Below are 27920 nucleotides of genomic sequence, written 5' to 3' on the forward strand. Positions count from 1 at the left end.
GTAGCCTAAATCTTCACGTAAGTTTTAAATGTATTGAAAATTTAGGGATTACCAGATCATATATTTTAGAAAACTAACCCAATATGAAATTTTAAAAATTAAACACCCTTAATCAAATAACTCTATCCAGTATTCCAAACAGCTTACAAAGAAGTTCAGTGGAAATAATCCTGTAAATTAATATCTACCCTTTCTAAAAGATAACCAAGTGGAAAAAGAAATTAGAACTTCCCTGTTACCTTTCTTACCATGTGAAAAACGCAAGTTGTTCATTTTAAAAATAAATATAAGCTTTTAATAAATATAAGCTTTTGAATACAAATATATTTTTATAATGTGGGTATTACGTGGATCACCAGGTTTGGAATAAATTGAGAGTCAAAGTCAACAAGACAGTAATATAAATCCAAATTCGTATTTCAAAAGGCACTTAGTGCTCACTTCAGCAGCACATATACTAAAATTGGAATGATACAAAGATTAGTATGACCCTTACTCAAGGATGGCACACAAATTTGTAAAGCATTCCTTTTATTTTTATTTTTATTTATTTATTTTTTTGAGACGGAGTTTCACTCATGTTACCCAGGCTGGAGTGCAATGGCGCGATCTCGGCTCATGGCAACCTCCGCCTCCTGGGTTCAGGCAATTCTCCTGCCTCAGCCTCCTGAGTAGCTGGGATTACAGGCACACACCACCATGCCCAGCTAATTTTTTGTATTTTTAGTAGAGATGGGGTTTCACCATGTTGACCAGGATGGTCTCAATAAGACACTTCTTCACAAAGAAAACACAGTAGGAGTGTTAAAAATGTTTAAAATGATGAATCAGAAGTAATCTATGAAGTGAACCCTTGGCATTATGTAAACAAAATGGGTTCCTTTAAAATTTGTTTAGGTGCTTTGTCTGCAAAGGATTACTTTTTAATTATGGGAAATCTGAATTTCTCAGACATTCCCACTAGATGACGCTAAATTTGAAGACCATCATTTAAGGTAGTGTCTGCCAAATCTCTCCATTTTAAGTGCATTTTTTTCTTTTGTAATTAATACATAACACAAGAGGCCATATGAATATCCTATTCCTCAAAAAAACTTTTCACTCATTGGTTTTTTTTACAACTACAGTCTTTTAATTATAAAGTAATAGTAGGTTCACGCTAAAGCTTCAAATTTAAAGAACTATGAAAGTCTCTTCCTTATCCTACTCCAGATTCCAACTCATACTTCTGTAACATACTTTATGTACATTCTGCTAACTGCTCCTTGTACATCCTCCTGGAAGTTTTCAATGTATAAACAAACATATATGCATTTATTGTCTTCTTTCTATCACAAATGGGATCACAGTACATACTTTGTCTTATAACTTTATTTTTTTTCACTTAATATACTCTGCACGTCTTTCCTATCAGTAGGTACAAATTCATAACATTCTTTTTAATAACTAAAGAGTATTCTACTTACCATTATTTCATTAGTCTCTTTAACTATACATCTCTCTTTTCATTCTGTTTTATACAGTTTCAAACAATGTTATGATAAACATCCTTGTACATACAACTTGTCATGTTTTATGTGAATACACTAAAGTGCTAGAAACATAACTGCTGGGTCCAAATGCATGTGTAAGTCCTTTTCTTTTGATAAATATTGCCAAACTTTCTTTTTAAATTGCATTAACTTCTGCTGCCATCAATAGCAATGCTATTTCCTCCTCTCTTCTCCCTCATCAACACTGGACATTAGCAAATTCTTTAATTTTTGTCAATCTGAGAGGTAAAAGAAAAATAACAGCTCATAGTTTTAAAAATTTTATTTATGTAAATAAGTCAAGTATCTTTTCATGAAATTATTGAATATTTGAAATATTTTCTCTATGAATTGCTTGTTTATAATCTCTATCCTTTTTCTATTAAATACTCCTAAGAACAATATTTTAAACAATGTATTTGAAAAAATATAAAACAAGTTTCATTATAACATTCATAAAACATTATGTTAGTTGGTAATTGGTACCTAAAACACTCTCCCCTCACAGAAAAATCTGTAGTTTCTGGGAGTGTATATTTACTTTCATTACCTTTAATACCCCTTTACCCAAGTGACCTATAGATTGAAAATACTTTAATATATATGCTAGAGAATTTCCTATATCAAATCTCCTTAATTTATTTTTTAAGAAATAAAATTTCTATAGGCAAGTAGTAGGAAACAATTTAAAATAATGAAATCAGTATATTGACCTTTAACTAACATCTTAGAACCATTAGTTTCATCTAGGATTTCTCATTTAGTATGAAATCAAGAAGACATTTCCAAGAACAGTGAAACCAAAAATCTAAATTAAATCTGTCTAGAGAGAACACAGTACATCTGTCTTTTACTATTATATGAGATACTATCTTTCTACTTTAAAAATCAATCTTCTATAAGTGTGGCATTATTTCTGAAGCCTCTGTTCTGTTCCATTGTTCTATTTATCTGTTTTGGTAATAAAACAGTACCATTCTGTTTTATTTACTGTAGCCTTGTAGTGTAATTTGAAGTCATAGCATGATGCTTCCAGCTTTGTTCTTTTTGCTTAGGATTGCCTTGGCAATATGGGCTCTTTTTTGGTTCCACATAAAATTTAAAGTAGTTTTTTCTAATTCTTTGATGAAAGTCAATGGTAGCTTGATGAGGATAGCACTGAATATATAAATTACTTAGGGCAGTATGGCCATTTTCCTGATATTGACTCTTCCTAACCATAAGCATGGAATGTTTTTCCATTTGTTTGTGTTCTCTCTTACTTCCCTGAACAGTGGTTAGTTCTTGTTGAGGAGGTCCTTCACATCCTTTGTAAGTTGTATTCCTAGGTATTTTATTCTCAATTTTGAAGGGGAGTCCACTCATGATTTGGCTCTCTGTCTATTATTGGTGTATAGGAATGCTTGTGATTTTTACACAATGATTTTGTATCCTGAGACTTTGCTGAAGTTGCTTATCAGCTTCAGGAGATATTGATCTGAGACAATGGGGTCTTCTGCAAACAGACAATTTGACTTCCTCTCTTCCTATTTGAATACCCTTTATTTCTTTCTCTTGCCTGATTACCCTAGCCAGAACTTCTAATACTATGTTGAATAGGAATGGTAAGAGAGGGCATCCTTGTCTTGTGCTGGTTTTCAAAGGGAATGCTTCCAGCTTTTGCCCATTCAATATGATACTGGCTATGGGTTTGTCATAAATAGTTCTTATTATTTTGAGATATGTTCCATCAACTCTCAATAAACTAGGTAGTTTATTGAGAGTTTTTAGCCAAGAAGATGTGTTGACTTTTATCAAAGGCCTTTTCTGCAAGTATTGAGATAATCATGTGGTTTGTGTCATTGGTTCTGGTTATGTGATGAATTACATTGACTGATTTGCATATGTTGAACCAGCCTTGCATCCCAGGTATGAAGCCAACTTGATTGTGATGGATGAGCTTTTTGATGTGCTGCTGGATTCAATTTGCCAGTATTTTATTAAGAATTTTGGCACATGAATTTTTATCAGGGATATTGGCCTGAAATTTTCTTTTTTTGTTGTGTCTCAAGCCAGGTTTTGATATTAGGAAGATGCTGGGCTCATAAAATGAGTTAGGGAGGAGTCCCTCTTTTTCTATTGTTTGGAACAGTTTCAGAAGGAATAGTACCAGCTCCTCTTTGTATCACTGGTGGAATTCAGCTGTGAATCCATCTGATCCTGGGCTTTTTTTTTTTGGTTGGTAGGCTATTAATTACTGTCATCTACAACCCTCTGATCTTTGACAAACCTGACAAAAACAAGCAACAGGGAAAGGATTCCCTATTTAATCAATGGTATTGGGAAAACTGGCCAGATCCATACGCAGAAAACTCAAACTGGCCCTCTTCCTTATACCTTACACAAAAAATTAACTCAAGATGGATTAAGACTTAAATGTAAGACCTAAAACCATAAAAACCCTAGAAGAAAATCTAGGCAATACCATTCAGGACATAGGCATGGGCAAAGACTTCATGACTAAAACACCAAAAGCAATGGCAACAAAAGCCAAAATTGAAAAATGATCTCTAATTAAATTAAAGAGCTTCTGCACAGCAAAAGTAACTATCATCAGAGTCAACAGACAATCTACAGAATGGGAGAAAACTTTTGCAATCTATCCATTTGACAAAGGGCTAATATCCAGAATCTACAAAGAACTTACACAAATTTACAAAAAAAAACAACAACAACAGCCAAACAACATCATCAAAAAGGGGGCAAAAGATATGAACAGACACTTCTCAAAAGAAGACATTTATGTGGCCAAAAAACATGAAAAAAAGCTCATCATCATTGGTCACTAGGGAAATGCAAATCGAAACTGTAATGAGATAACTCTCATGCCAGCTAGAATGGCAATCATTAAAAAGTCAGGAAACAACAGATGCTATAGAGGATGTGGAGAAATAGGAATGCTTTTACACTGTTGGTGGAAGCATAAATTAGTTCAACCACTTAGGAAGACAGTGTGGCAATTCCTCAAGAATCTAGAACCAGAAATATCATTTGACCTAGCAATCCCATTACTGGGTATATCCAAAGGATTATAAATCATTCTATTATAAAGACACATGCACACGTATGTTTATTGCGGCACTATTCACAATAGCAAAGACTTCGAACCAACCCAAATTCCCATCAATGACAGATTGGATAAAGAAAATGTGGCACATATACACCATAGAATACTATGCCGCCATAAAAAGGATGAGTTCATGCCCTTTGCAGGGACACAGATGAAGCTGGAAACCATCATTCTCAGCAAACTAACACGGGAACAGAAAACCAAACACTGCATCTTCTCACTCATAAGTGGGAGTGGAACAGTGAGAACACATGGACACAGGGAGGGGAACATCACACACCAGGGTCTGTCAGGGGTGGGGGACTAGGGGAGGGGTAACATTAGGAGAAATACGTAATGTAGATGATGGGTTGATGGGTGCACCAAATCACCATGGCACATGTATACCTATATAACAAATCTGCACGTTCTGCACGTGTATCTCAGAACTTAAAGTATAATTTTAAAAAAAAAAAACAATCTTGCATAGACCTGGAGTACACAGTCACGGCCTAGAGTGTAACAGAACTTGCCTGATCAATGTAAAAAGCCGTGCCTTCACGGATCTCTCGTCGCTGTTTGAGATCAGTTTCAGTGGTGTCCCTTGACAGGGCAATGTATTCGACCTCCCGTTTAGTCAGCTCCTATAGAGCAGAGAATAAAATTATTCCAGAAATAAAATCAAATTCCCAACATATGATTTGGAACAGGTTATCTGACAATGTCACTACGCTCGAGAAGAGCATTTTAAAACATAATTCTGGATTGAAACTTGTTGAGTCTCAGCTTTGAGAAAAATGAAATAAATTGAACGTTAATCAAATATCTACATATCTTCTCAGAGCTCTTCTTCTGTGGCACTCAATCCTACTATTTAAGTAATAATAATCAAAATTCAATTTTACAGACCTTAATTTTTCCAATAGAATTATTTCCAAATATAATGACTAATAATTTGACAGTATTACTACTTTGTTTTCCCACAAACTATAGCCATTTCTGTAAGTAATGCTCATCTTTTTTAAAAAGGTCATTTAGGTTAATCTTTTCTATTGATCAATGTTTGCCAAGTGTATACAGTATGTTAGGTACTTTACCAAATGTGAAAACAAGGTAAAAATACCAAAATCAGCCAGGTGCAGTAGCTCACACCTGTAATCCCAGCACTTTGGGAGGCCAAGGTTGGCAGATCACCTGAGGTCGGGAGTTCAAGACCAGCCTGGCCAACATGGTAAAACCCCATCTCTACTAAAACTACAAAAATTAGCTGGCCATGGTGGCACGTACCTGTAAGTCCCAGCTACTTGGGAGGCTGAGGCAGGAGAACTGCTTGAACCCAGGAGGTGGAGGCTGCAGTGAGCAGAGATCATGCCATTGCACTCCAGCCTGGGCAACAAAGCAAGACTCCATCTCAGAAAAAATTTTTTTAAAAATACCAATAATTAGGTGAACAGAAGATAAACACACTTGCATAGTTATAGGAGAAGTAAAAGGAGGATTTAAAAAAGGAGAGGAAGGAGTTGAAGAAAGAGGAGGAGGAAAAGGAAGAAGGAGAAAGAGCAGGAGGAGGAGAAAAAATTAATCAAAAAAATCATGAGATTTGAAGGGGAAACTATGCAGAATTCATCTGTTTCAAGATAATTTATCTATCCTTAAGTCTTTTGCCCTGTAATCATGTACAAAAAGTTTTGAACATTATCTTTGGCTTTACAATGTTAAAGTAAAAACAATGACATTCTCCAATCAAATAAGGCACACAGTAAGTTTTTATTAAACATGGGGAACAAACTGATTTACTGAAGTATAAAGGAAAAAGGGAATGAACATGCCATTAATGGCAAAAAGGGATACTGCCATACAAGGGAATCTTTTTCTCTATCCTATATCTATATGTTATTGATAAAACATATTATTGTTGTAATCCAGATTTTCTTTACTGTGCTTGTTGCCATGTTGCCATAATTGTACGTATGTATGGAAAGGAGGAAAAAAATTATTTTTTAATACAGATTCTCACTCTGTCACCCAGGCTGGGGTGCAGTGGTATGATCTCAGCTCACTGCAACCTCTGCTTCCCCGGCTCAAGCAATTCTGGTGCCTTAGCCTTCAGAGTGGCTCGGACTACAGGCATGTGCCACCACGCCTGGCTAATTTTTGTATTTTTTAGTACAGATGGGATTTCACCATGTTGGCCAGATGGATCTCGAACTCATGACCTCAAGTGATCTGCCCACCTAGGCCTCCCAAAGTTCTGGGATCACAGACATGAGCCACCACGCCAGGCCTAAAAGGAGGAAAAAAATTTTAAATACAGAAAACACAGAGTAGTGGTGAAGATGTGGTGATACCAAAGGATGTTTCCCTAAAAACAAATGAACTGGCTGAGACATCACAATTTTGGAGTAAAGTAGCAATTTCTGTTGTTGGTAGGTATCTACTTCTGGCTTCTGGAACACATCACTAGTATCTTCTTGCCTGCTTCACTGACTGGCTGGATATGATCTCCCTCACTTAAAAACCCTGTCATTCACAACAGGCTTCCATTGGTTGACAAAGAGGTGTATGTCTCTTATTGTTAAATTGCACAGTTACACCCTGAACTGCTACATGATCAGTATCCTCAGCTTCCTTGGCTCTTCATCGGCCATCACAAGCACTAGCGTCTCCTCAGGTGCTGATTCATGAAGAGGCATGAGTACATTCACAAACAGCACGAGGAGCAGCGGATGGAAGAGGCAGCCGTGGTCTAATTTTTTTTTTTTAAACTACAAAAGTCCTTTTATATGAGTTAAGTATAAAGTAAACACAATTAAATTTTTCCTATTTAATTTCTCATGGTTTACCATACTTTCTCCAAATATTCTGCCTTTAAAGATTTCATCCACTCTGGCTATCACTATGCATGGGCTTTTATTCTTAGTAGCAATAGTACTCACTGCAGAGTGTGCAAGGTGGGTTAGGCTAGTATTAAGTTTTCTTATGTATATCCACAACCTATAGTTGCCTCAGCTTCATTCCACAATTTAAAGTTGAATGTGTTGTTCATTTCTTTTTACAAGATACAGGTTTCACACTTATAAACCTACATGGCATTTTTGAACCAACAAGGCTTCTTATAATCTCTTAGCCTTTCTCATTTACATTCTCAACAAGCTTCAAAGCCTTGCCAGCAACAAAATCTCAGTGAGATACTGTGGTCTCTGAAATAAGAAAGGTACCAAGTACACATCTTAAAATTAAAACGGCTTGGCCAGAGGCGGTGGCTCACACCTGTAATCTTACCACTTTGGGAGGCTGAGGCAGGTGGATTACCAGAGGTCAGGAGTTCAAGACCAGCCTGGCCAATATGGTGAAACACTGTCTCTACTAAAAATACAAAAATTAGCTGGGCATAGTGGTGCACGCCTACCATCCCAGCTACTCAGGAGGCTGAGGCAGGAGAGTTGCTTGAACCCAGGAGGAGGAAGTTGCAGTGAACCAAGATCAAGCCACTGCACTCCAGCCTGGGTGACAGAGTGAGACTCCATCTTAAAATAAAGGAGTGGGGGAGCTCTAGATCTGTAATTCACAATAGCTCAGTAGCTGACTCAGCATCTTAGATAAGACCCCTTTACCTTATATTAATAAAGTAAGGATGGCTCTACAGTGGCACATTTTACCTCACAAACTAATTCTAGGGATAAATAAAAGATATGAAAGCAATGAGCTAGTGTGAGTTAGGCTCTGATTTATTCATGTATTCATTATTTCTGCCCCACATGATTTTTAAAGTATCAAAGAAAATTCACCACTGAAATAGAAGAGTGTACAAGGTAGATTTCAATAGCATAGAAATCAATCACTTCATAGCAAATAATACAAGGAAGCTTTAAATAAGGTTTTTCCTCTTCATCGTAAAAAAATATCTCCAGAACACAGCTTCATCTAATGGCATTTTTCCATGAATCATTAGGATAATGCCTACTAATACTGACAAAATAGTGAAAAAAAACTTGCACATTTTCTTTTGTTTTTATTTGTTTTTTGTTTTTGTTTTTTAAGACGGAGTCTTACTCTGTCACCCAGGCTGGAGGGCAGTGGCATGGTCTCGACTTGCTGCAACTTCTGCCTCCCAACTTCAAGCAATTCTCTTGCTTCAGCCTCCGGAGTAGCTGGGATTACAGGCACCCAGCACTATGCCCTGCTAATTTTTGTATTTTTAGTAGAGACAGGGTTTCACCATGTTGGCCAGGCTGGTCTTGAACTCCTGACCTCAGATGATCCACCCATCTCGGCCTCCCAAAGTGCTGGGATTACAGGCATGAGACACTGTGCCTGGACAAGACTCGTAAATTTTCTTATTTGGGTTGAGATTTGAGCTTCAGTTCACTTAACAACAGTTCTCAAAGAACTGCAAACGTTTAAGAGGACAACATGTCAGAAAGGGGAAACATTATGGGATTTCAAGTCCAGCTCTATGATTTACCAGCTGGATAAAGCTTTCGTGAGTTATTCAACCTTTGTGAACTTGTTTTCTCATCTATTTAAAGAAAAAAAAAAAGGAGAGTATGTAACACAGAAGAGGTGCTCTACAAACCTGAGGCTTCCTTTAAAGACTGCATAACTTCCAAAAGTCAAGGGAATTGTTTGGCTTTTAAAAATGTGAGCCTGAGATAAGAGAATGTTCACTGAGCAGCATAATACTAAGTTTTGTTTTGTAATTTTAGAGTTGCTGATTCTATCTGCTACTCATTGCCTGAAATTATATTTCTTTTCTACTGAAAGTAGGGGACTTTCTAGTTACAGTAAAAATTTGCTAAAGCTATGAAAGCTAAATGTACATTTGGCTCCCAAATAATTTATACCAAACACTTTATAAACAAGTCACCCTTTGATGTCAGCATGTATCAAATAATGAGTATTCTGATATTTTTGTTAATTCCTAATCTTATTTTATTTCATAGCTTACAAAGTTAAGACTCTTAGAAATTGACAAGAATTAACTGCTCACCAAGTACTGCATAGCAATAGAGCGCCGAAGAGGCCCAGGAGGTCCTATTAGAAAGATATCTTGCCCCAAAAGATCCTTCTGCATTATCCATCTTAGATGCTGAACTACAGATTGAGCCAGAGAGTCTGAAACTATAAAGAAAAAAGAGAAAATTAATGCAAATTTAAGTATTACTTATAAATAGCCAAGTAATAGAGATATATTTATATATATTATGTATATAAAATATATGTTTATATGTATTTATAAACATATGTATTATAAACTTAATCTTGTTTTAGCATTGACAATAATGGTTTTATTGTAAAACTATGTGAAAATTCACCAGGTGTCTATATGTTTGTCTGCCCAGATAAACATATATATATATATATATATATATATATATATATATGCCGTAAAGAATTACATATTCCATACTTGAAAGCTTACCATAACATTTGAATAATCACCTATAACTGTTCCTAAAGAAATAAAAGTAATTTTCAAGGATGATTTGAGAAGCTGGTTTGATTACTTTCATCAAAATTTTATATTCCAATCTTTTTGTTCCTAAAGAGAGATATGACCAAATCATCTCAGACAGTTAATGATTATCATAGTCTTAAAAAGTCTGAGAAAAGCATACTACAACTTAAGTTGGTAATGGGCTGTAAGATCTCCCAAACATCATGGTTAGAAAATTTGATGTAGACTTTACTTCTTTAGAATTAACTATTTAAGTCTATTCTTCTATACCAAACTCTTTTGTGAATAGAAGACTACCCATGCAATGCCCTTCCAAGTTTACTATTAAATCACCCCACCAATATGCTCAACTTCTAACTAAGCATTTTAAAAATGTTTAAATTAATATAATTAGTTTGTTTTGGCTCATATGTATATCACCCAATGACCCAGTGAGTCCATTCCTGGGTATAAAAGAAAAACTCATAACCTTGTACATCAGAAGACATGTATGATACTCAGAGAATTGTTTAAACTAAAACTGGAGACAAGACAATGAATAAATACACCCAATGAAATATTATACAGCAAAAAAAAACAGAATGAAAGACCCCCACTTCCAATGATATGCTTAACCCTTAAAGGTATAATATTGAGTGAAAAAATTAAGAATAAATAATGTATAATGTAATAGCATTTTGATAAATCTCAGTAAACTAGCAAATGAATTCTTTAGAAATACATACATATGTGATAAAACAGTACTTGAAAAAGCAAAAAAAAGCAAAGGAATGGTAAGTTGATGATAACTGGATACTTGGGGGTAAGAAGTGGCCATGGAATCAAAGAGATTCTCATGTATAGCTTCAAGGATAATGGTAATATTCTACTTCTTACATTAGATGTGGGTTACAGTGTTTGTTTTATTATGTTGCATTTTATACAGACAGACACAGATATCTATATTACGTAACATCTTTTATATGTAGTAAATATTCCATACATACTAAACTTTGTTTAATCACCCACTGAAGTCATGGATTAGTTCAAAGATCCAACTAAGAAAGCTTGCCTAGGACTAAATCTCTAGTGCTTCTCCTCTGACAGCACAATATTGTTAGGGTAGTCTCTCCTGTACTCCCCTGCCCCAAAGAAAACAAACATCTAATCACGGGAAAAGATAATTTTTAGATTTTCATTATCCTGGTAGGAAGATCAAGAACAAGGTTTTGGGCAAATTGTTTGGTTTATCATGTCACTGGACTCACACTAAAAGCACATTATAACCTCCCCAAAACAAATGCCCATATGTCTGAAAATCAAGAGACTCATTATTCAAGTAAACTGTTTGGTTTTTCTCTTGTTTTTATGAATCCTCTAATACTTGCATGGGGGCACATCACCCCGAGCAGGTTAAAAGTTGGTTCCTGAAAGGGGGACTTGAAAAAAATGTTTAGATATTACAATAGTTTGTGGTCCTCTAAAAGGACACAGTACATAAACAAATATATAACATATCTATGGTATTCAAATTTCACGGAGTTAGGAAGGAATAATTACAGGGAGAAGATATCCACAGGCAAGTAATAAAGAAAAATAGATTGAAAAATACTGCTCTAAGACCTACACTTTTAAGCAATCTATTAGGTAGTTTCACGATGCTAGCATGCAACTGGCCTGAGTCTAGACAGTTAATCTTATTTATAATTATCACATGTCCTTTTACCTATTTTCTTTTCTACTTTAGGCTTAAATCCATTTTTGTAATATGCAGTCTATTCTTTCTTGCTTCAAGACAATTGTGCCTCCTTGCTGCTTAAGGATGAAACAAAATAAGAGTTAAGACATCTTAACTTCTTTTATTTTTTTAAGGTGTGCACTTTATTAAACTGGTCTCAAGTCGGTGTACAGGTAAGCCCTGGCTGCCTCCACCCATTACCAGGGAGACCAAAAGCCTTCATACATTTCAAGTTGAGGGACAAAAAAGGGGTAGCCAGAGAGGTTAAAATCTTTCAAAATAAAACAAAATTTAAAAAGTATTAAGGTGAAATTTTTAAAAATTGTCATTACATAATTTACAACAAAAGCAATGCTATTACCTTGCTAGTCCATCCACACAGGGATCCTAGTCCATCCCCTGTGTGGATGGACTCAGGAGAGGACTGGGCCATTCTCCTTAGGGAGAAGTGGGGTGGCTTTTGGGAGGGCAAGGAACCTCCTGTATCATCTCACGATATTTGGAATGACTTTTAAAAAAAGAACAATAAACAATCAAGTCCTCGGCCATATTGTAGAACTTTGGGGGATGTTCGCTCCAGCCGACTGCTATCCCCTTCACTATTTCAGTTTTTAAATCCTGAGTCAAGCCAAAAACAAAAAACCAAAACCAAACAAACAAAGCCATGCCAATCTCATCTTGCTTTCTGCACAAGTTAGGTTTTGTCAAGAAAGGGTCTCAAAGGACTTATACCCAAAATCTACAAAGAACTAAAACAGATTTACAAGAAAAAAACCAACACATTCAAAAGTGGGCAAAGGATATGAACAGCACTTTTCAAAAGAAGACGTATATGAGGCCAACAAACGTATGAAAAAATGCTCTTCATCACTGGTCATTAGAGAAATGCAAATCAAAACTACATTGATATACCATCTCATGCCAGGTAGAATGGCGATCATTAAAAAATCTGGAGACAACAGATGCTGGAGAGGATGTGGAGAAATAGGAACACTTTTACACTGTTGGTGGGAGTGTAAATTAGTTCAACCATTGTGGAAGACAGTGTGGCAATTCCTCAAGGACCTAGAAATAGAAATTCCATTTGACCCAGAAATCCCATTACTGGGTATATATCCAAAGGATTATAATTCATTCTATTATAAAGACACATGCACACCTATGTTCATTGCGGCACTTTTTACAATAGCAAAGACCTGGAACCAACCCAAATGCCCATCGATGATAGACTGGACAGGGAAAATGTGGCACATATACACCATGGAGTACTATGCAGCCATAAAAAACAATGTGTTTGTGTCCTTTGTAGGGACATGGATGAACCTGGAAACCATCATTCTCAGCAAACTGATACAAGAACAGAAAATCAAACAATGCATGTTCTCACTCATAGGCCAGTGTTAAACAAGAGAACACATGGACACAGGGAGGGGAACATCACACACTGGGGTTTGTTGGGGGGACTAAGGGAGGGATAATGTTGGGTAGGGAGTTGGGGAGGGATAACATGGGGAGAAATGCCAGATATAGGTGACGGGGATGGAGGCAGCAAACCACATTGCCATGTATGTACCTATGCAACAATCCTGCATGTTCTTTACATGTACCCCAGAACCTAAAATGTAATAAAATATATACATACACACACACACACACACACACACACACACACACACACATATATGAAAGAAAGAAAGGGTGTAACACAACTAAAGTCACAGTCCACCTAAAAGCATTTGTGGTGGACTATGGAGGTGCTGGACTCATCATACTCCTGCTTGTTGATCCATATCTGCTGGAAGGTGGACAGCAAGGCCAGGATGGAGCCACTGATCCACACGGGGTACTTGCACTCAGGAGGAGCAATGATCTTGATCTTCATCATGCTGGGTGCCAGGGCAGTGATCTCCTTCTGCATCCTGTCCGCGATGCCAGGGTACATGGTGGTACCGCCAGACAGCACTGTGTTGGTGTACAGGTCTTTGTGGATGTCCACATCACATTTCATGATGGAGTTGAAGGTAGTTTCATGGATGCCACAAGATTCCATGCCCAGGAAAGAAGGCTGAAAGAGCACCTCAGGGCAGCGGAACCACTCGTTGCTGATGGTGATAATCTGGCCATCAGGTAGCTCAAAGCTCTTCTCCAGAAAGGAGCTGGAGGCATCTGTGGCCATCTCCTGCTCGAAGTCCAGGGCGACATAGCACAGCTTCTCCTTGATGTCACACACGATTTCCTGCTCAGCCATGGTGGTGAAACTGTAGCCGCGCTCAGTGAGGATCTTCATGAGGTAGTCAGTCAGGTCCTGGCCAGCCAGGTCCAGATGCAGGATGGCAAGGGGGAGGACATACCCCTCGTAGATGGGCACAGTGTGGGTGACCCCATCACTGGAGTCCATCACGATGCCAATGGTACAGCCAGAGGTGTACAAGGAAAGCAAGGCCTGGATGGCCACATACTTGGCTGGGGTGTTGAAGGTCTCAAACATGATCTGGGTCATCTTCTTACGGTTGGCCTTGGGGTTCAGGGGGGCCTCGGTAAGCAGCACGGGGTGCTCCTCAGGAGCCACATGTAGCTAGTTGTAGAAAGTGTGGTGCCAGATCTTCTCCATGTCGTCCCAGTTGGTGACAATGCCATGCACGATGGGGTACTTCAGGGTCAGGATGTCTCTCTTGCTCTGGGCCTCGTAATCCATATAGGAGTCCTTCTGACCCAGGCCCATCATCACGCCCTGGTGCCTGGGGTGCCCCACGTTGGAGAGGAAGACTGCCTGGGGAGCATCATCACCCGTGAAGCCAGCATTGCACATGCCGGAGCCGTTGTCCACAACAAGTGCAGCGATACCATCATCCATGGCGAGCTGGCGGTGGGTGTGGACGGGCAGCGGAGCAACAAGGGCGAGGCTCTGTACTTGCCAGGAGGACCCAATCTCAGTGGTCACCTTAACTTCTTTATTAGTAAAGCTACACAATGTTCCCTATGCTGCAAATCTATTACCTCTTCCTACTCTGATATCAAACATATAATTACAAACTTAAACACTTTGGGTTTTTTTCTTTACCTTTTCATAAGTCTCCGCTTAATTTGGCCACAGGCATTCGCTATAGTACTCTCACAGTTTTGTGTCACTTTGTATTCAACTTTGGCAATGTGCCTGACCTTCCATTACCTGGACCTGATAATTTAAAATCCAAAATTTGTGAAGTTCTATAAGGTAAAGCCAAGTTGGTTTCTTCAGCTTCCTCCCACCTTTTATTATTTATAACAATTGGTAACTATTTATAATTATGGAGTCTCAATTTAGTTCTATACTTCCAGTTCGTTTTGAATGTTTTGACCTTGGAATCATATTCATTTTCAAGATTTTTTTTAAATCTAAGGAAGTAGCTCCTAATCAAATGTGAGACCTGCCCCTCATAAATTGTACAATAAAGTGCTGATGTTTAGGAATAACTTATTGTTTCATTTTTTTAAGCAAACTTGGGCAGAATTGAAGTTATAGACATAACAATAGAGCCACTTGTATACCAGTGTATTTTCTTAAGTAGGAGAGCAAACCGTGGAGTTATTTAAAGCTAGAGCCCTGGGAATTATGCATAATCCTGTTTATGCTCATGGGAGTGTCCTCCACTTCCACATAAAGTACATGTACTGAGAACACTGCCTTAAGGCACATCTGACTATTCTCAGAAATCCCTTCCTTTATTTTTACCACTTAACAGCGGTTCCCAAATGATGACCATACTGCTACCATTCTAGGCCTGCCAGAAGGCATTTGGAAAATGTCTGTGAGTACTTTGGGCTGTTGCAAAGATTTGGAGGATAACAAATAATTTGGTACACTATTGATATTTAGTGATGGTAAATACAATGTCCAAGAGAGTCTCATCCTGTCCAGTATGTCAATGGCACTATAGTTGAGAAATACTATGTAGACATTATTTACACTCAAGCCCTCTGTTGCCTGTACACCACTAATGAGTTAGTCACAATTAAGCCCAGGGAATTTCTCTCTATTTACTTTACCATCTGAAAGATAAAACTCTAAGGGAGGAAATCAATAGAGAACAAGGTCTAGCTTTAGATTAAGCCTGCAGGAGTTGTCAGGATATCTAAGGCTCTCATCATCACATTCCAGTTTTATATAAGTTTCTTAATACATATAAGCTACTGCTGAATCCCATGGCTGGCCTTGTAGTCTATGGTATACCTTCACAAAGAGACGATCTTTTCCCTGCTTTTATTCTCCCCCAATAACAATACTAATAATGGTTATAATTTATTGCATTCCTACCAGGTACCAGGTAAACATACAAATGATTTTTCATATAGGATCTCAACAATTCTAGAAAGCAGCAGACCCTATTGTGTCAGTACATAGATTCAGGACAGACTATTTACTAGCTATGTAACCTTAATCAAGTTGTTTAACCTCTGTTCAGTTTCCTCATCTGTATAGATATAATTGTACTTACTTATAAAGTTGTTATGAGGATTATATTAAACACTTAGAACAGTATCTAATAATAGTAAATGCTGTGTTTGTTAAATATTCATTATTCCCATTTAGCAATAAGAAAATCAAAACTGGAAATGTAGTGTCATTTGTCTATAGTTAGTAAGTCCATAAACCAAGATTTACACTTAAGTTGTTTAAATCCAAAACTTGTATTTCAGTCATTAAGTTCTACAGCCCCTCCAAAAGCTTTTCAACAGGTGTCCAGCTTCTGGTGCAAGACTTGATTTCCCTACAAGTGTGGACCTCTCAGGGCTACATCAAATTTAGTGGACTTGCTGTTTCACCCATTAGTTCTGCTTCTTTTTGGTACTATCAATGATATGTTTTATTCCTTTTATTAAAATTCCAATTCATTTTGTAATGAATATTATTTTATCAGAGGATCTACTTCTCAAAGAAAATCCAGCTTTCACTTATTCATGCTTTAGTATAGTGTATTTTGTCAAAAAAGCATGTCTATATTTAATTTGTCAAGAAATTGCATTAAAATATTGAAAGCAAGCAACATGTAGTGCTATGTGGTATCTGTGGTATACTTTACATTAACGCTTGAAACTAGCTGTATTTTTAGAATAGCCTCAAGAAAACATGAGTCATACTTAAAAGCATGCCAGAAATAGAAACAAGATTTAAGACTGTACATTGCAAAACAAAGTGCCAAACTGCCATGCTTACCCTAATATAAACACAGCACAGCACACAAGAGAAATCCCCAACTTCAGTGTGTTCAGGCACAAGATGCTACCTTCCAGGAGTCCACATAATAATAAACCAACGTCAGACTAATCCCCAAGAGCTTGATTCTATATTCTAAGATTCCTTTTCTATTTAAAAATATAACATATAATTCATATTTTGCTAAATCCCTGATTCAGTTCCTAATCAATATTTGTTTTCAAAAAAAATGTACTATATTTTGCCCAGCCATATTCAAAGGCTTTAAAGTAATTTTATCATAGTTACCTAAATTATAATTTTCTCCCCTCATGAACTCAAAATTTCATATATATAAAAGTTAAAATTCCAGAAAATTAAGCATAGGTCACATTCTATTATAATAAATCCCTCAAAACTGGTGATGTTTTCTTAGTATCCCAAAAGGCAACATAATATAATGGAGAAAAAAAAAATCCTTTGAAGCCAGACAGATCTACTGTGATTTTTCATCCTGTCTTTTAGCCATGTCCTTAGACATGCATTTTGACTCTTCCAGGTCTAAGTTGCCTTATTTTCAAAAGAGAGGTAATAATACTTATTGAGTATGGTTTGTGAGGATTATAGGTAAAGCACCATGCTCAGTCCCTCAGCCAATGAGAACCAGGTTCAGGAGAATTATTCAAGTCTCATCCTTACCTGCAAACTCTTATCTCTGTTGTGTACCCTGGACAGCGGGCTGTATAGTGTGGACTTGGTAGATATGAATAGGCTCCTGAGTTTACGCTCAAATTACCTGCTGGGCCTACAGTCAAATCTGAAGAAATAAGGGAGAAAGGAACCCAGTACTTACCACATCCTCACTAGGAAAGCCTGTGTTAGAGTACTTCCCCTTGACATTTCATTAACATTTCATTTCATCGCCCCACAAAATAGCTCAGAAAGAAGCTGAACCTAGGCCCGTAACACTCCCCTGAATTTGATTTTTCTACCACATCACAACATGAGATTTCAAAAGAAGCGTGACTAACCTCCTCACTGCAACAATGTGCTCATCTGCTAAACTTTCCCCTATTTATCATATAACATTCTATAGTTAGATACAATGAACATGAAGGATGAAAATATTTAGCACCAAAGTCCTCATTATTTACAACAAAGACAAAAACTCAACTAAAAAAAGTAATTTATTCACATAGCTGTATTTATTAAGAATCTACTATATGCTCAGCACCAAAAACACAAAGATGAATAAAATAAGATTCTTTGAAGATGTCATATATAAAACATCAGCTTATATAAAGCCAATCATTTATAAAGTAGGCTGATGTTTCTATTATCTAATATAGCTGTTATCAAAACTAAATACCTACAACATTGGCCAGCACAGTGCTCAGCACAAAGAAGACACTCAGTTTTTCTTAAAATTGGAAAAATTCATCAATATGTATTAAATAATTATACATATCCATATTCAATGAGGGTCATGTTATTCACTTTTTATGTAAGGGTACAAAAATAAGGGTATACATGTACATTTGCTTGTGTTTGTATAGAAAAATGCAGGACAGGTTTCCCTGAAACTAATACTGTGAGAATTAACATGAATGAGAATGGGGTGAATATATAATTTCTCAATATATACCATTTTATATTGTTTTGATTTCTGAATCACAAAAATATATTAATTCTGCAAAAAAGTTACTTTTTTAAAGTCATGATTTAGAAAATATTTTACATAAGAAAATGTCCACAATACATTGCTTTATGAAAATGGTTTGTATATACAAAAGTATGGCCTGTATACTTTAAAAATTTAAGAAAATATTCTGTATATACAAAATAGTATATATACAAAATGTTTTCTTAAATGATACACATATACAGTCATTTTTTTAAAACATTAGATACATTTTATGAGGATTCAAGCCATACAAAGTATGTTCTCTGACCAAAATTAAACTAAATTAGAGATTAGTAATGGAATAATCTTTGGAAAATCTCCAAATATTTAGAGACTAAATAGCATAATTCTACATAGTACATGGGATCATTGCTAAATGATATCAGTAAGATGGCTGACTAGAAGTTCCTAGCATCGTTCTCCCCCACAAAAAAAGCTAAATCAAGCAAATGAAAAAACTATATTTCAACCAAAATAACTAAAGGAGCACACTGGAGAACTGCAAAGGAGTAGGAAAAATCCTGTAGAGCACAGAAACCCAGGATGGTCACATAGAGAAGAGAAGGAAAGGAAGCTTTGCCTCTGCCAAGGATGATCTCAGTCCCTAGTTGGGTTCTGCTTGGACCCAAGAGGGATTTCTCTCAGCAGGAAAAAGGTAAGCAGAAGGACCCTAACAGTTCCCATTACTTCCATGGAGACCTGCAGTCTTTGCTACCAGAGATTCCTGCAGTCCTCACAGGCTCTGAGCCCAGCTGAGGGAGCTCCCCAGAATATACATGCTGTGGTACTCTCAGAGAAGAAACTGACACTAAGCTACTACTGTGTTGCAACCAGAGCCACTGCTACAGTGCATCCTATTCCAGAGATGGGTAGCCATTGCACCCCTTCATCCTGGAGGCTTTGCCATCACTGCAGCACAGCTATCTGGTAGCCCCCCCAAACCTAAATTTAGCTACTGCTATGCTCCAAGTTACCATGGAGCTGCTCCATGCCCTGCATCGCAGACATTGGTGCACCCTGCCCTTCAGGGACTGAGCTGAAGTGACACTCTTACCAGGGACCCACAGCATCAAACTACTCCCAGGCACCACACCAATGCAATATCCTATCCTCCTGAATGCCTCAACCCTCTGGCACACCAGAGAAGATGTATGATACTGTGCGACATAGCTGACACTGTACCCTTCCTCTCAGGGAACCAGAACTTCCTTCAATCCATGTAGCTGCATATTCTAGGACCAAGCTGATGCAGCATCTTACTTCTAGGAAATCAAAGCTTTGGATGAGCCGTGTCCCTGCCCTACTGGTCAAATGGCCACAGGGCCCATCCTCCTTGGAACAGGACTAGAAACCCAGAATCTGAGCTGCTGAGAACCCCCAACTCCCCAGGGAGTGGAGTGAAGCTGTACTTCTCCCTGTCCACTGGGCTGTATCAGTGCCTTGCCATGTATGGGTTCTTGACAGTGCTGCACCTGGCTGCACAGAACCTGGGCTATTGCTGAATGTCACCATCCCAGTGTCAAGAGTAATTAGTGTGTGACATCTCATCCCCCAGGACTCAAGTTGCCACTGTGTCGTCTTGATTCTAGGTCCCAAATTGCAGCTGTGCCCTATTCCCTGGGGCCTGAGCCTTTGGGGTTCCCCTTCTTCCCTGGAGCCATGCCAGTTTTGCACCCTGCCCTCCAGGGTCAGAGACAGAGCTATATCCCTGCCCCTTGGGTACAATCTGTTAGAAAGTGCTTCAGAGAAAGAGACCTCAGTTTTGCTGGAGAACTGCATCTATGTATGTCTTGAAGGGTGAACCAACACCTCAAGTCACAGTATTCCAGTAATTTCACAAGAACCTGGGCCTAGGAATTCAGGACCTGTGCCCCAGATCCCAGTGCTGCTGTGTCTGCCTGTGGACTGTGTCAGACAAGACATCAAGACAGAGACCCTCATCTAAGACCCTCTGTTGTGGGAAAGACAAGAACAGGAGGATCCCTGAAACTTTGGCCAATGAGGACCCTAATAACCTATGTTGCCACCATCACTGCCACAAAATCCTGTAGCCTAGACCACCAAGGCACCTGTGGTCATTGCTGAAATTGATCACAATTAAAGAAGCTGAAGCTTCACAGAGACTACACCACTGCTCCCACATACCCAACTAGTATCTTCAAGTCCATGTGCAGGTGAAAGTCTTCCCCTACAAAAGCCACTCTGTAAAGTTAGAAGAGGTGCCTGCTCTACCAAATGCATAGAAATCAACATCAGAACACAAACACACACACAAGATACCCCCCAACATGAAAAAATGAAAAAGCAAAGAAACATGACACCACCAAAGAAATACAATAATTCCCCAGTAACTGACCCCAAAGAAATGGATATTTACAAATGGCCTAAAAAGGAATTCAAAATAGCAATCTTAAGGAAATTCAGCAAGATATAAGAGAATACAGATAGACAATTCAATGAAATCAGGAAAACAATTCATAATCTGAGATATTCAACAAACAGACCGGTATCATAAAAAAGAACCAAATAGAAATCTTGGAACTGGAGAACGCAGTCAATGAAATAAAAAATACTAGACAGAACTTCAATAATAGACGAGATCAAGCAAAACCAAGAATATCTGAACTTGAAAATAGGTCTTCTGAAATTACCCAGTCAAAAGAAAAGAAACAAGAAGAGAAGGGAAAAAGGAGAAGGGAGGGAGGGAGGAAAGGAGGAAGGGAAAGAAAAAGAAAAGAGTGAAACAGCCCATGGGACTTATGGGACACTACTAAGTGAATACTCACTCACATTATGGGATATTCAGATGGAGAAGAGACAAAGATAAGGACAGAAAACTTATTTAATGAAATAATGCCTGAAATTTCCCAAGTATTGGAAGATATATGGGCATCAGATTCATGAAGCTTGAAAATCTCGAAACAGATTTAATGCAATGAGGTACTCTCCAACGTATATTATAATTAGTCTGTCAGTCAAAGACAGAGAGTTTTAAAAGCAACAAAAGTCACATATAAGCATCAAGTCACATATAAGGGAATCCCCATTAGACTATTAGATATCTCCATAGAAACCATGCAGGACAGGAGAGAACGGAATAATATAGTCAAAGTGCTGAAAGAAAAAAACTGCTAGTCAAAAATACTACACTCAGAAAAACTGACCTTCAGAAATTAAGGAGAAATAAAGTCTTTCCCAGACAAGCAAAGGCTGAGAGAATTTATCACCACTAGACCTGTACAGTCCTGAGTTCACCACCTATGAGTTCTACATGGCCTATGCAGACTATCACAATCTCACGGAAACCACAGAGAAGCTGGTTTCAGGGATGGTGAAGCATATTACAGGCAGTTACAAGGTCAACTACCACCCAGATGGTCCATAGGGCCAGGCCTATGATACTGACTTCACCCCACCCTTCCAGAGAATCAGCATGGTAGAAGAACTTGAGGAAGCACGGGGGGTAATGCTGCCAGAAACTAACCTCTTTGAAACTGATGAAACTCACAAAATTCTTAATAATATTTGTGTGGCTGAAGCTATTGCATACCCCCCACATTGGACCACAGCCAGGCTCTTTGACAAGCTTGTGGGGAAGTTTCTGGAGGGGACTGGCATCAATCCTACATTAATCTGTGATCATCCACAGATAATGAGTCCTATGGCTAAATGGCACTCCTCTAAAGAGAATCTGACAGAGCACTTGGAGCTGCTTGTCATGAAGAAAGAGATATGCAATGCCTACACTGAGCTGAATGATCCTCTGCCACAGCAGCAGCTTTTTGAAGGACAGGCCAAGGCCAAGGCCACAGGTGATGATGAGGCCATGTTCATAGATGAAAACTTCTGTACTACCCTGGAATATGTACAGGCATGGGCATTGACTGAGTTACCATTTTTCTCAACAGATTCCAACAACGTCAAGGAAGTACTACTATTTCCTTCTATTTTCTGCTATTAAACCCAAAGACAAGAAGGATAATGTGGCAACCACGATATACTATAAAGCACAACAGCTGGCACTTCTGTCTAGAAAGTGACAGTTGCAAGTTATATAAGTCAAGCATCTTTGCATTTCTGTAAAAGATCAAGGTCTGCCAGGTAATTATTGTGTGTTGCTTTCCATTTGACTACCACAGTTCAATTCAGCCATCAGAAGACAGAAAAGGAATTAAGGATTTCTTTTTATTCCTTGTTACCAAATAAACAATCAATTTGTCTCTTCTCTTCAAAAAAAAAAAAAAAAAAAAAAAAAAACTATGAGATGTTTTATGTAAGCCTCATGGTAAGCTTCAACAAAAGTATAGCAGATACAAAAACAATACAGAGAAAGAAATCATAGTGCTACAGAAAATGATCAAATCACAGAGGGTAACAATAGAGAAAGAAAGGAACAAAGGATCTACAAAATAGCCAGAAAACAAATAACACAATGGAAATAGTGAGTCCTTACCTATGAATAATTATCTTGAATGTGAATAAATTCTCTAAGAGGGGCTACATGGATTTAAAAAAAAAAGCGGGGGGTGGGGGGATTCAATTATATGCTGCCTACAAGAGACTCACTTTAGCTTTAAGGACAGACAGGCCAAATGTGAAGGGATGGAAGAAGATAAGATATGCTATGAAAATAGTAAACAAAAGAGAGCATGAATGGCTATACTAACAACTAATAAAATAGACTACAAGTCAAATTCTGTCACAAGAGACAAAGAAGGTCATTATTTAATATATATATACGCCCAACATTGTAGCACCTAAATACGTTAAAGCAAATATTAATGGACATGAAGAAAGAAATAGAGAGCAATACAATAATAGTAGAGGACTTCAATCTTCAATTTTCAAGGATATATCAACCAGACAGAAAATTGATAAGGAAATACTGAATTTAAATTGCACCTTAGACCAAATGAACCTAACAGACATATTTGAAATTTTACATCCAACATCAGCAGGATACACATATATCTCTAGCACACATAAAGCAGTCTCCAAAATTGTCTACATTAGGCCAGAAAACAAGTCTCAACAAATTTAGAAAACTGAAATCATAGCTAGTATCATTTCAGGCCTTAATGAAACTAGAAAACAGTAACAGGAAGAATCCTGGAAAATTTACACATATGTGGAAATTAAACAACATGTTCTTGAACAACCAATGGGCCAAGAAGAAATCAAAAGGGAAATTTTAAAATATCTTGAGACAAATGACAATGGAAACACAACATGCCAAAACCTGTGGGATACAGCAAAAGCAGTTCTAAGAGTGAAGTGTGTAGCGATAGATGCCTCCATTAAAAAAGATTCTGAATAGTTTAACATTCTGCCTTAATAACTAGAAAAAAAGAACAAACTAAACCCAAAGACAACAGAAGAAAGGAAAGAAAGAACATAACAGAAATAAATAGAGAACAGAAAAACCATAGAGAGAATCAACAAAACTAAGAGAAGTTTTTTTGAAAAAATAAAACTGATAAACCCTCAACTTGCCAAAAAAAAAAAAAGAGAAGACTCAAATAAATTAAAAAGTGAAAGTAAAGCGAGTATAACAGATGCCTCAGGAATAAACAGGATCATAAGGGACACAAATAAATACAAAAATATCCCATACCTATTAATATTGTGAAGATGTCTATACTATCCAAAGCAGTATACAGATTCCATGCAATACCTATGAAAATCCCAAAGGCATTCTTCACAGATAGAAAAAACAATCCTAAAATTTGTAAAAAATACCAAAGATATCAAATAGCCAAAACATTTCTGAGAAAGAAAAACAAAGTTGGAAATACCACACTTCCTGATTGAAAATTATACTACAATTTTTTTTTTAAGATATGGCACAATCATGTGTCACTGCAGTCTCAACTTCCCAGGCTTAAGCAATCCTCCCACCTCAGCCTCCCAAGTAGCTGGGGCTACAGTTGTGTGCCATCACATCCAGCTAATTAATTTTTTGTGTATAGACTGGGCCTCATTATGTTGCCATGGCTGATCTTGAACTCCTTGGCTTAAATAATCCTCCTGACCTCCCAAAGTACTGGGATTATAGGCATGAGCCACTGCACTCAGCCCTGTATTACAAATTATATGTGTTTCAAAATAACACACATACCCCAGAAATATGTGCAACTAGTTTTTTTAAAAAAAACCAGTTTTAAAAAAGGTATGATACTGGCAAAAAAAAAAAAAAAAAAAGACACAGAGACCAGTATAACAGAATAAAGAGCCTAGAAATAAATTCAAACATACACAGTCAACCAATTTTTGACAAGGGCATCAAGGACACAATGGGAAAAGATAGTCTCTTCAATAAATGATGGTGAAAAAACTGGATTTCCACATGCAAAAGAATCTCACACCATATACAAAAATCAACCCTAAATGTAAGACCTGAGAAATAAAATTCCCAGGAAAAAGCTCCTGGACATTGGCCTTGGCAATGATTTTTTTTTTCTTTTTCTTTTTTTTTTTTTTTAATATCTCAACCAAAAGCTTAAGCTACAAAAGCAAAAACAAATAAAGGAGACTACATTAAAAATATTTTGCACAGCATAGAAAACAATCAACAAAATGAAAAGGTAACTTATCGATTAGGAAAAAAACATTTGCAATTCATATATCTGGTGAGGGGCTAATATATAAAATTTATAAAGAATTCATATAACTCAATAATAGAAAAACAATCCAAATAAAAAATAGGCAAAGCATTTGAATTCTCCAAAGAAGATACAAAAATGGCCAACAGGTATATGAAAAGGTGCTCAACATCATTAAATCAGGGAGTCAAGGAAAGACAAATCAAAACCACAATGAGATACCACCTCACACTTGTTAGCATGGCTATTATCAAAAAGTCAAAAGACAAACGTTGGCTAGGGTGTGGAGAAAAGAGTGCACACTGTGGTAGAAATGTAAATTGGTATAGCCATAATGGAAAACAGTGTGGTGGTTTCTAAATAAATTAAAACTAGAACTACTATACAACTCAGAAATTCTGTTATACCCAAAGGAAATAAAATCACCACCTCATAAAGATATCTGTACTCCATGTTCATTGAAGCATTATTCACTATAGCCAAAATACGGAAACTGAAATGTTGATGGATAAATAAATAAAGAAACCGTGGTATAGGTTGAGCAGCCTAATCCAAAAATCAGCAATTTGAAATACTCTAAAATCTGAAATTTTCTGAGTGTCAACATGATACCCCAAGTGAAAAATTCCACACATTTGACTGCATGTGATAGGTCACAGTCAAAAAGCAGGCATTCAACACACAATTTACTCAGCATCCAGATACGTGTATAAGGTATACATTAAACACAAATGGACTACATGTTTAAAGTTGGGTCCCATTCTCACACTGTCTCATTATGTATGAGCAAATATTCAAAAATGTTTAAAAATCTGAGGGCCGGGCGTGGTGGCTCAAGCCTGTAATCCCAGCACTTTGGGAGGCCGAGGCAGGTGGATCACGAGGTCAAGAGATCGAGACCATCCTGGTCAATATGGTGAAACCCCGTCTCTACTAAAAATACAAAAAAAAATTAGCTGGGCATGGTGGTGCGTGCCTGTAATCCCAGCTACTCAGGAGGCTGAGGCAGGAGAATTGCCTGAACCCAGGAGGCGGAGGTTGCGGTGAGCCGAGATCGCACCATTGCGCTCCAGCCTGGGTAACAAGAGCGAAACTCCGTCTCGGAAAAAAAATAAAAAATAAAAAAAAATAAAATAAAAATCGGAAATCCAAAATAACCCTGGTCCCAAGCATTTCAGATAAGGGATAGTCAACCTGTATATCTATACCATAGAATATTTATTATTCGGCCTTTAAAAAGAAGAAATCGTACCACTTGCCACAACATGGATGAAGTTGGAGGACATTATGCTAAGAAAAATAAACCAGACCCAAGGGTTTAAAAAAAAAAAAAATCCTACATGAGCTCACTTACATGTGGAATCTGGTTGGAGTGGCAGGGTTTTGGGGGAGTCAAAAACACAAAGATAGAGAATAAAACATTGGTTACTGGGGTAGGGGTAGATAGAAAATGGGGAAATATACGTCAGATTATTTAAGTAGCAGATATGTAAGATGACCAACTCTAGAGAGCTAATGTACAACATGAGGACAAGTAATAAAATTATACTGAAATTCCTGCTAAATGAGTAGCTTTTAGCTGCTTTTGCCATACCAAAAAAAAAAAAAAAAAGGGTAACTGTGAGATGATGGATATGTTAATTTGCTTCACTATAGTAACCATTTTACTATCTATATATATATCCCATAACATCATGTTAGATGTTAAATATACAAAATTTTTTAAAAGACTAACACATGGCCAAAGAAGAAATTAAAAGGGAAATTACAAAGTTTTTTGAACTGAATGAAAGTAAAAACAATGTATCAAAAATTTTAGCATTCCACTAAAGCTGTACTTAGGAAAAATTTTACAGTACTAATTGCCTACCCTGAGAAAACTGAAGTGTTTCCAATTAATGGCTTCAGCTTCTGACTTAAGAGATTAGAAAAAGAAGAGAGAATGAGACCCAAAGAAAGAAAATAATATTCATCATAGCTTAAAAATCAATGCAATAGAAAACAAAAACACAAAAATGAATGAAACCAAAAACTCGTTCTTTGAGATTAACAATAAAATTGACAAACCTCTGGTCAGACTATTAAGAGAGAGAAGACATAATCTGCCAACATCATGAATATGAGAGAGACAGACAGAAAGCACAGATACTTCAGATATTAAAAGGATAATAAATAGATATTGTTAAAAAAAAAAAAACACTTTAAGCCAATGTATTCCACAACTTAGAAGAAATGGACAAAGTCTTTAAAAGAGTCAGCTCCTTTTTTAGTTGACACAATTAGGGATAACCTGAATAACTGTATCTATGAAAAAAAATGACTTTGCAGTTAATAACCTCCCACAAAGAAAACTCTGGGCCAAGATGGCTTCACTGATGAATTCTACCAAACATTTAAGAAAAAATATCCATTTTATACAAATTCATTCAGAAAACTGAAGAGGAGGAATTCTTACCAATTCATTCTATGAGGTCAGTATTACCCTTATATCAAAATCTGACAAACACATGACAAGTAAGGAGAGCTGCAGATCGATATCCCTCATATAGATGTACAAACCCTAAACAAAATGTTCACACACTGAGTCCAATAACATAAAAAAAGACTAGCACACTGTTACTAAGTGGGACTTTTCTCAGGAATAAGATGAAAAGTTAGTTTAACAT

General features: G+C 37.1%; 2 protein-coding genes, 1 non-coding gene and 1 pseudogene across 8 annotated transcripts in view; 2 read left to right on the plus strand and 2 right to left on the minus strand.

Annotated features, from left to right (window-relative positions):
- The window catches only part of VWA8 (von Willebrand factor A domain containing 8), a 386591-nt gene that overhangs the window by 330522 nt on the left and 28149 nt on the right, over nucleotides 1-27920 (minus strand). For all 5 annotated transcript variants that reach the window (XM_037729667.1, XM_017503777.2, XM_017503778.2 and 2 more), the window contains 2 exons: nucleotides 9611-9741; nucleotides 5154-5264 (listed from right to left, as the gene is read on the minus strand). In XM_037729667.1, coding sequence (XP_037585595.1) covers nucleotides 5154-5264; nucleotides 9611-9741 — 242 coding nt within the window. The remainder of the gene's footprint in view (nucleotides 1-5153; nucleotides 5265-9610; nucleotides 9742-27920) is intronic.
- LOC119467648 lies at nucleotides 434-537 on the plus strand. The gene has a single exon (XR_005196195.1). It is a non-coding gene; the product is annotated as a U6 spliceosomal RNA (small nuclear RNA).
- Nucleotides 13491-14715, minus strand: LOC108286158 (annotated as a pseudogene). Its single transcript, XR_001817831.2, has one exon. The product of XR_001817831.2 is annotated as an actin, cytoplasmic 1-like (transcript).
- LOC108286159 (lysine--tRNA ligase-like) lies at nucleotides 21308-24076 on the plus strand. The gene has a single exon (XM_037729669.1). The coding sequence runs from the start codon at nucleotides 22086-22088 to the stop codon at nucleotides 22611-22613; it is 528 nt and encodes a 175-aa protein (XP_037585597.1). The 5' UTR covers nucleotides 21308-22085; the 3' UTR covers nucleotides 22614-24076.

The sequence above is a fragment of the Cebus imitator genome, unplaced genomic scaffold (assembly GCF_001604975.1).
Source record: "Cebus imitator isolate Cc_AM_T3 unplaced genomic scaffold, Cebus_imitator-1.0 Scaffold314, whole genome shotgun sequence".
Taxonomy (NCBI): Eukaryota; Metazoa; Chordata; class Mammalia; order Primates; family Cebidae; genus Cebus; species Cebus imitator.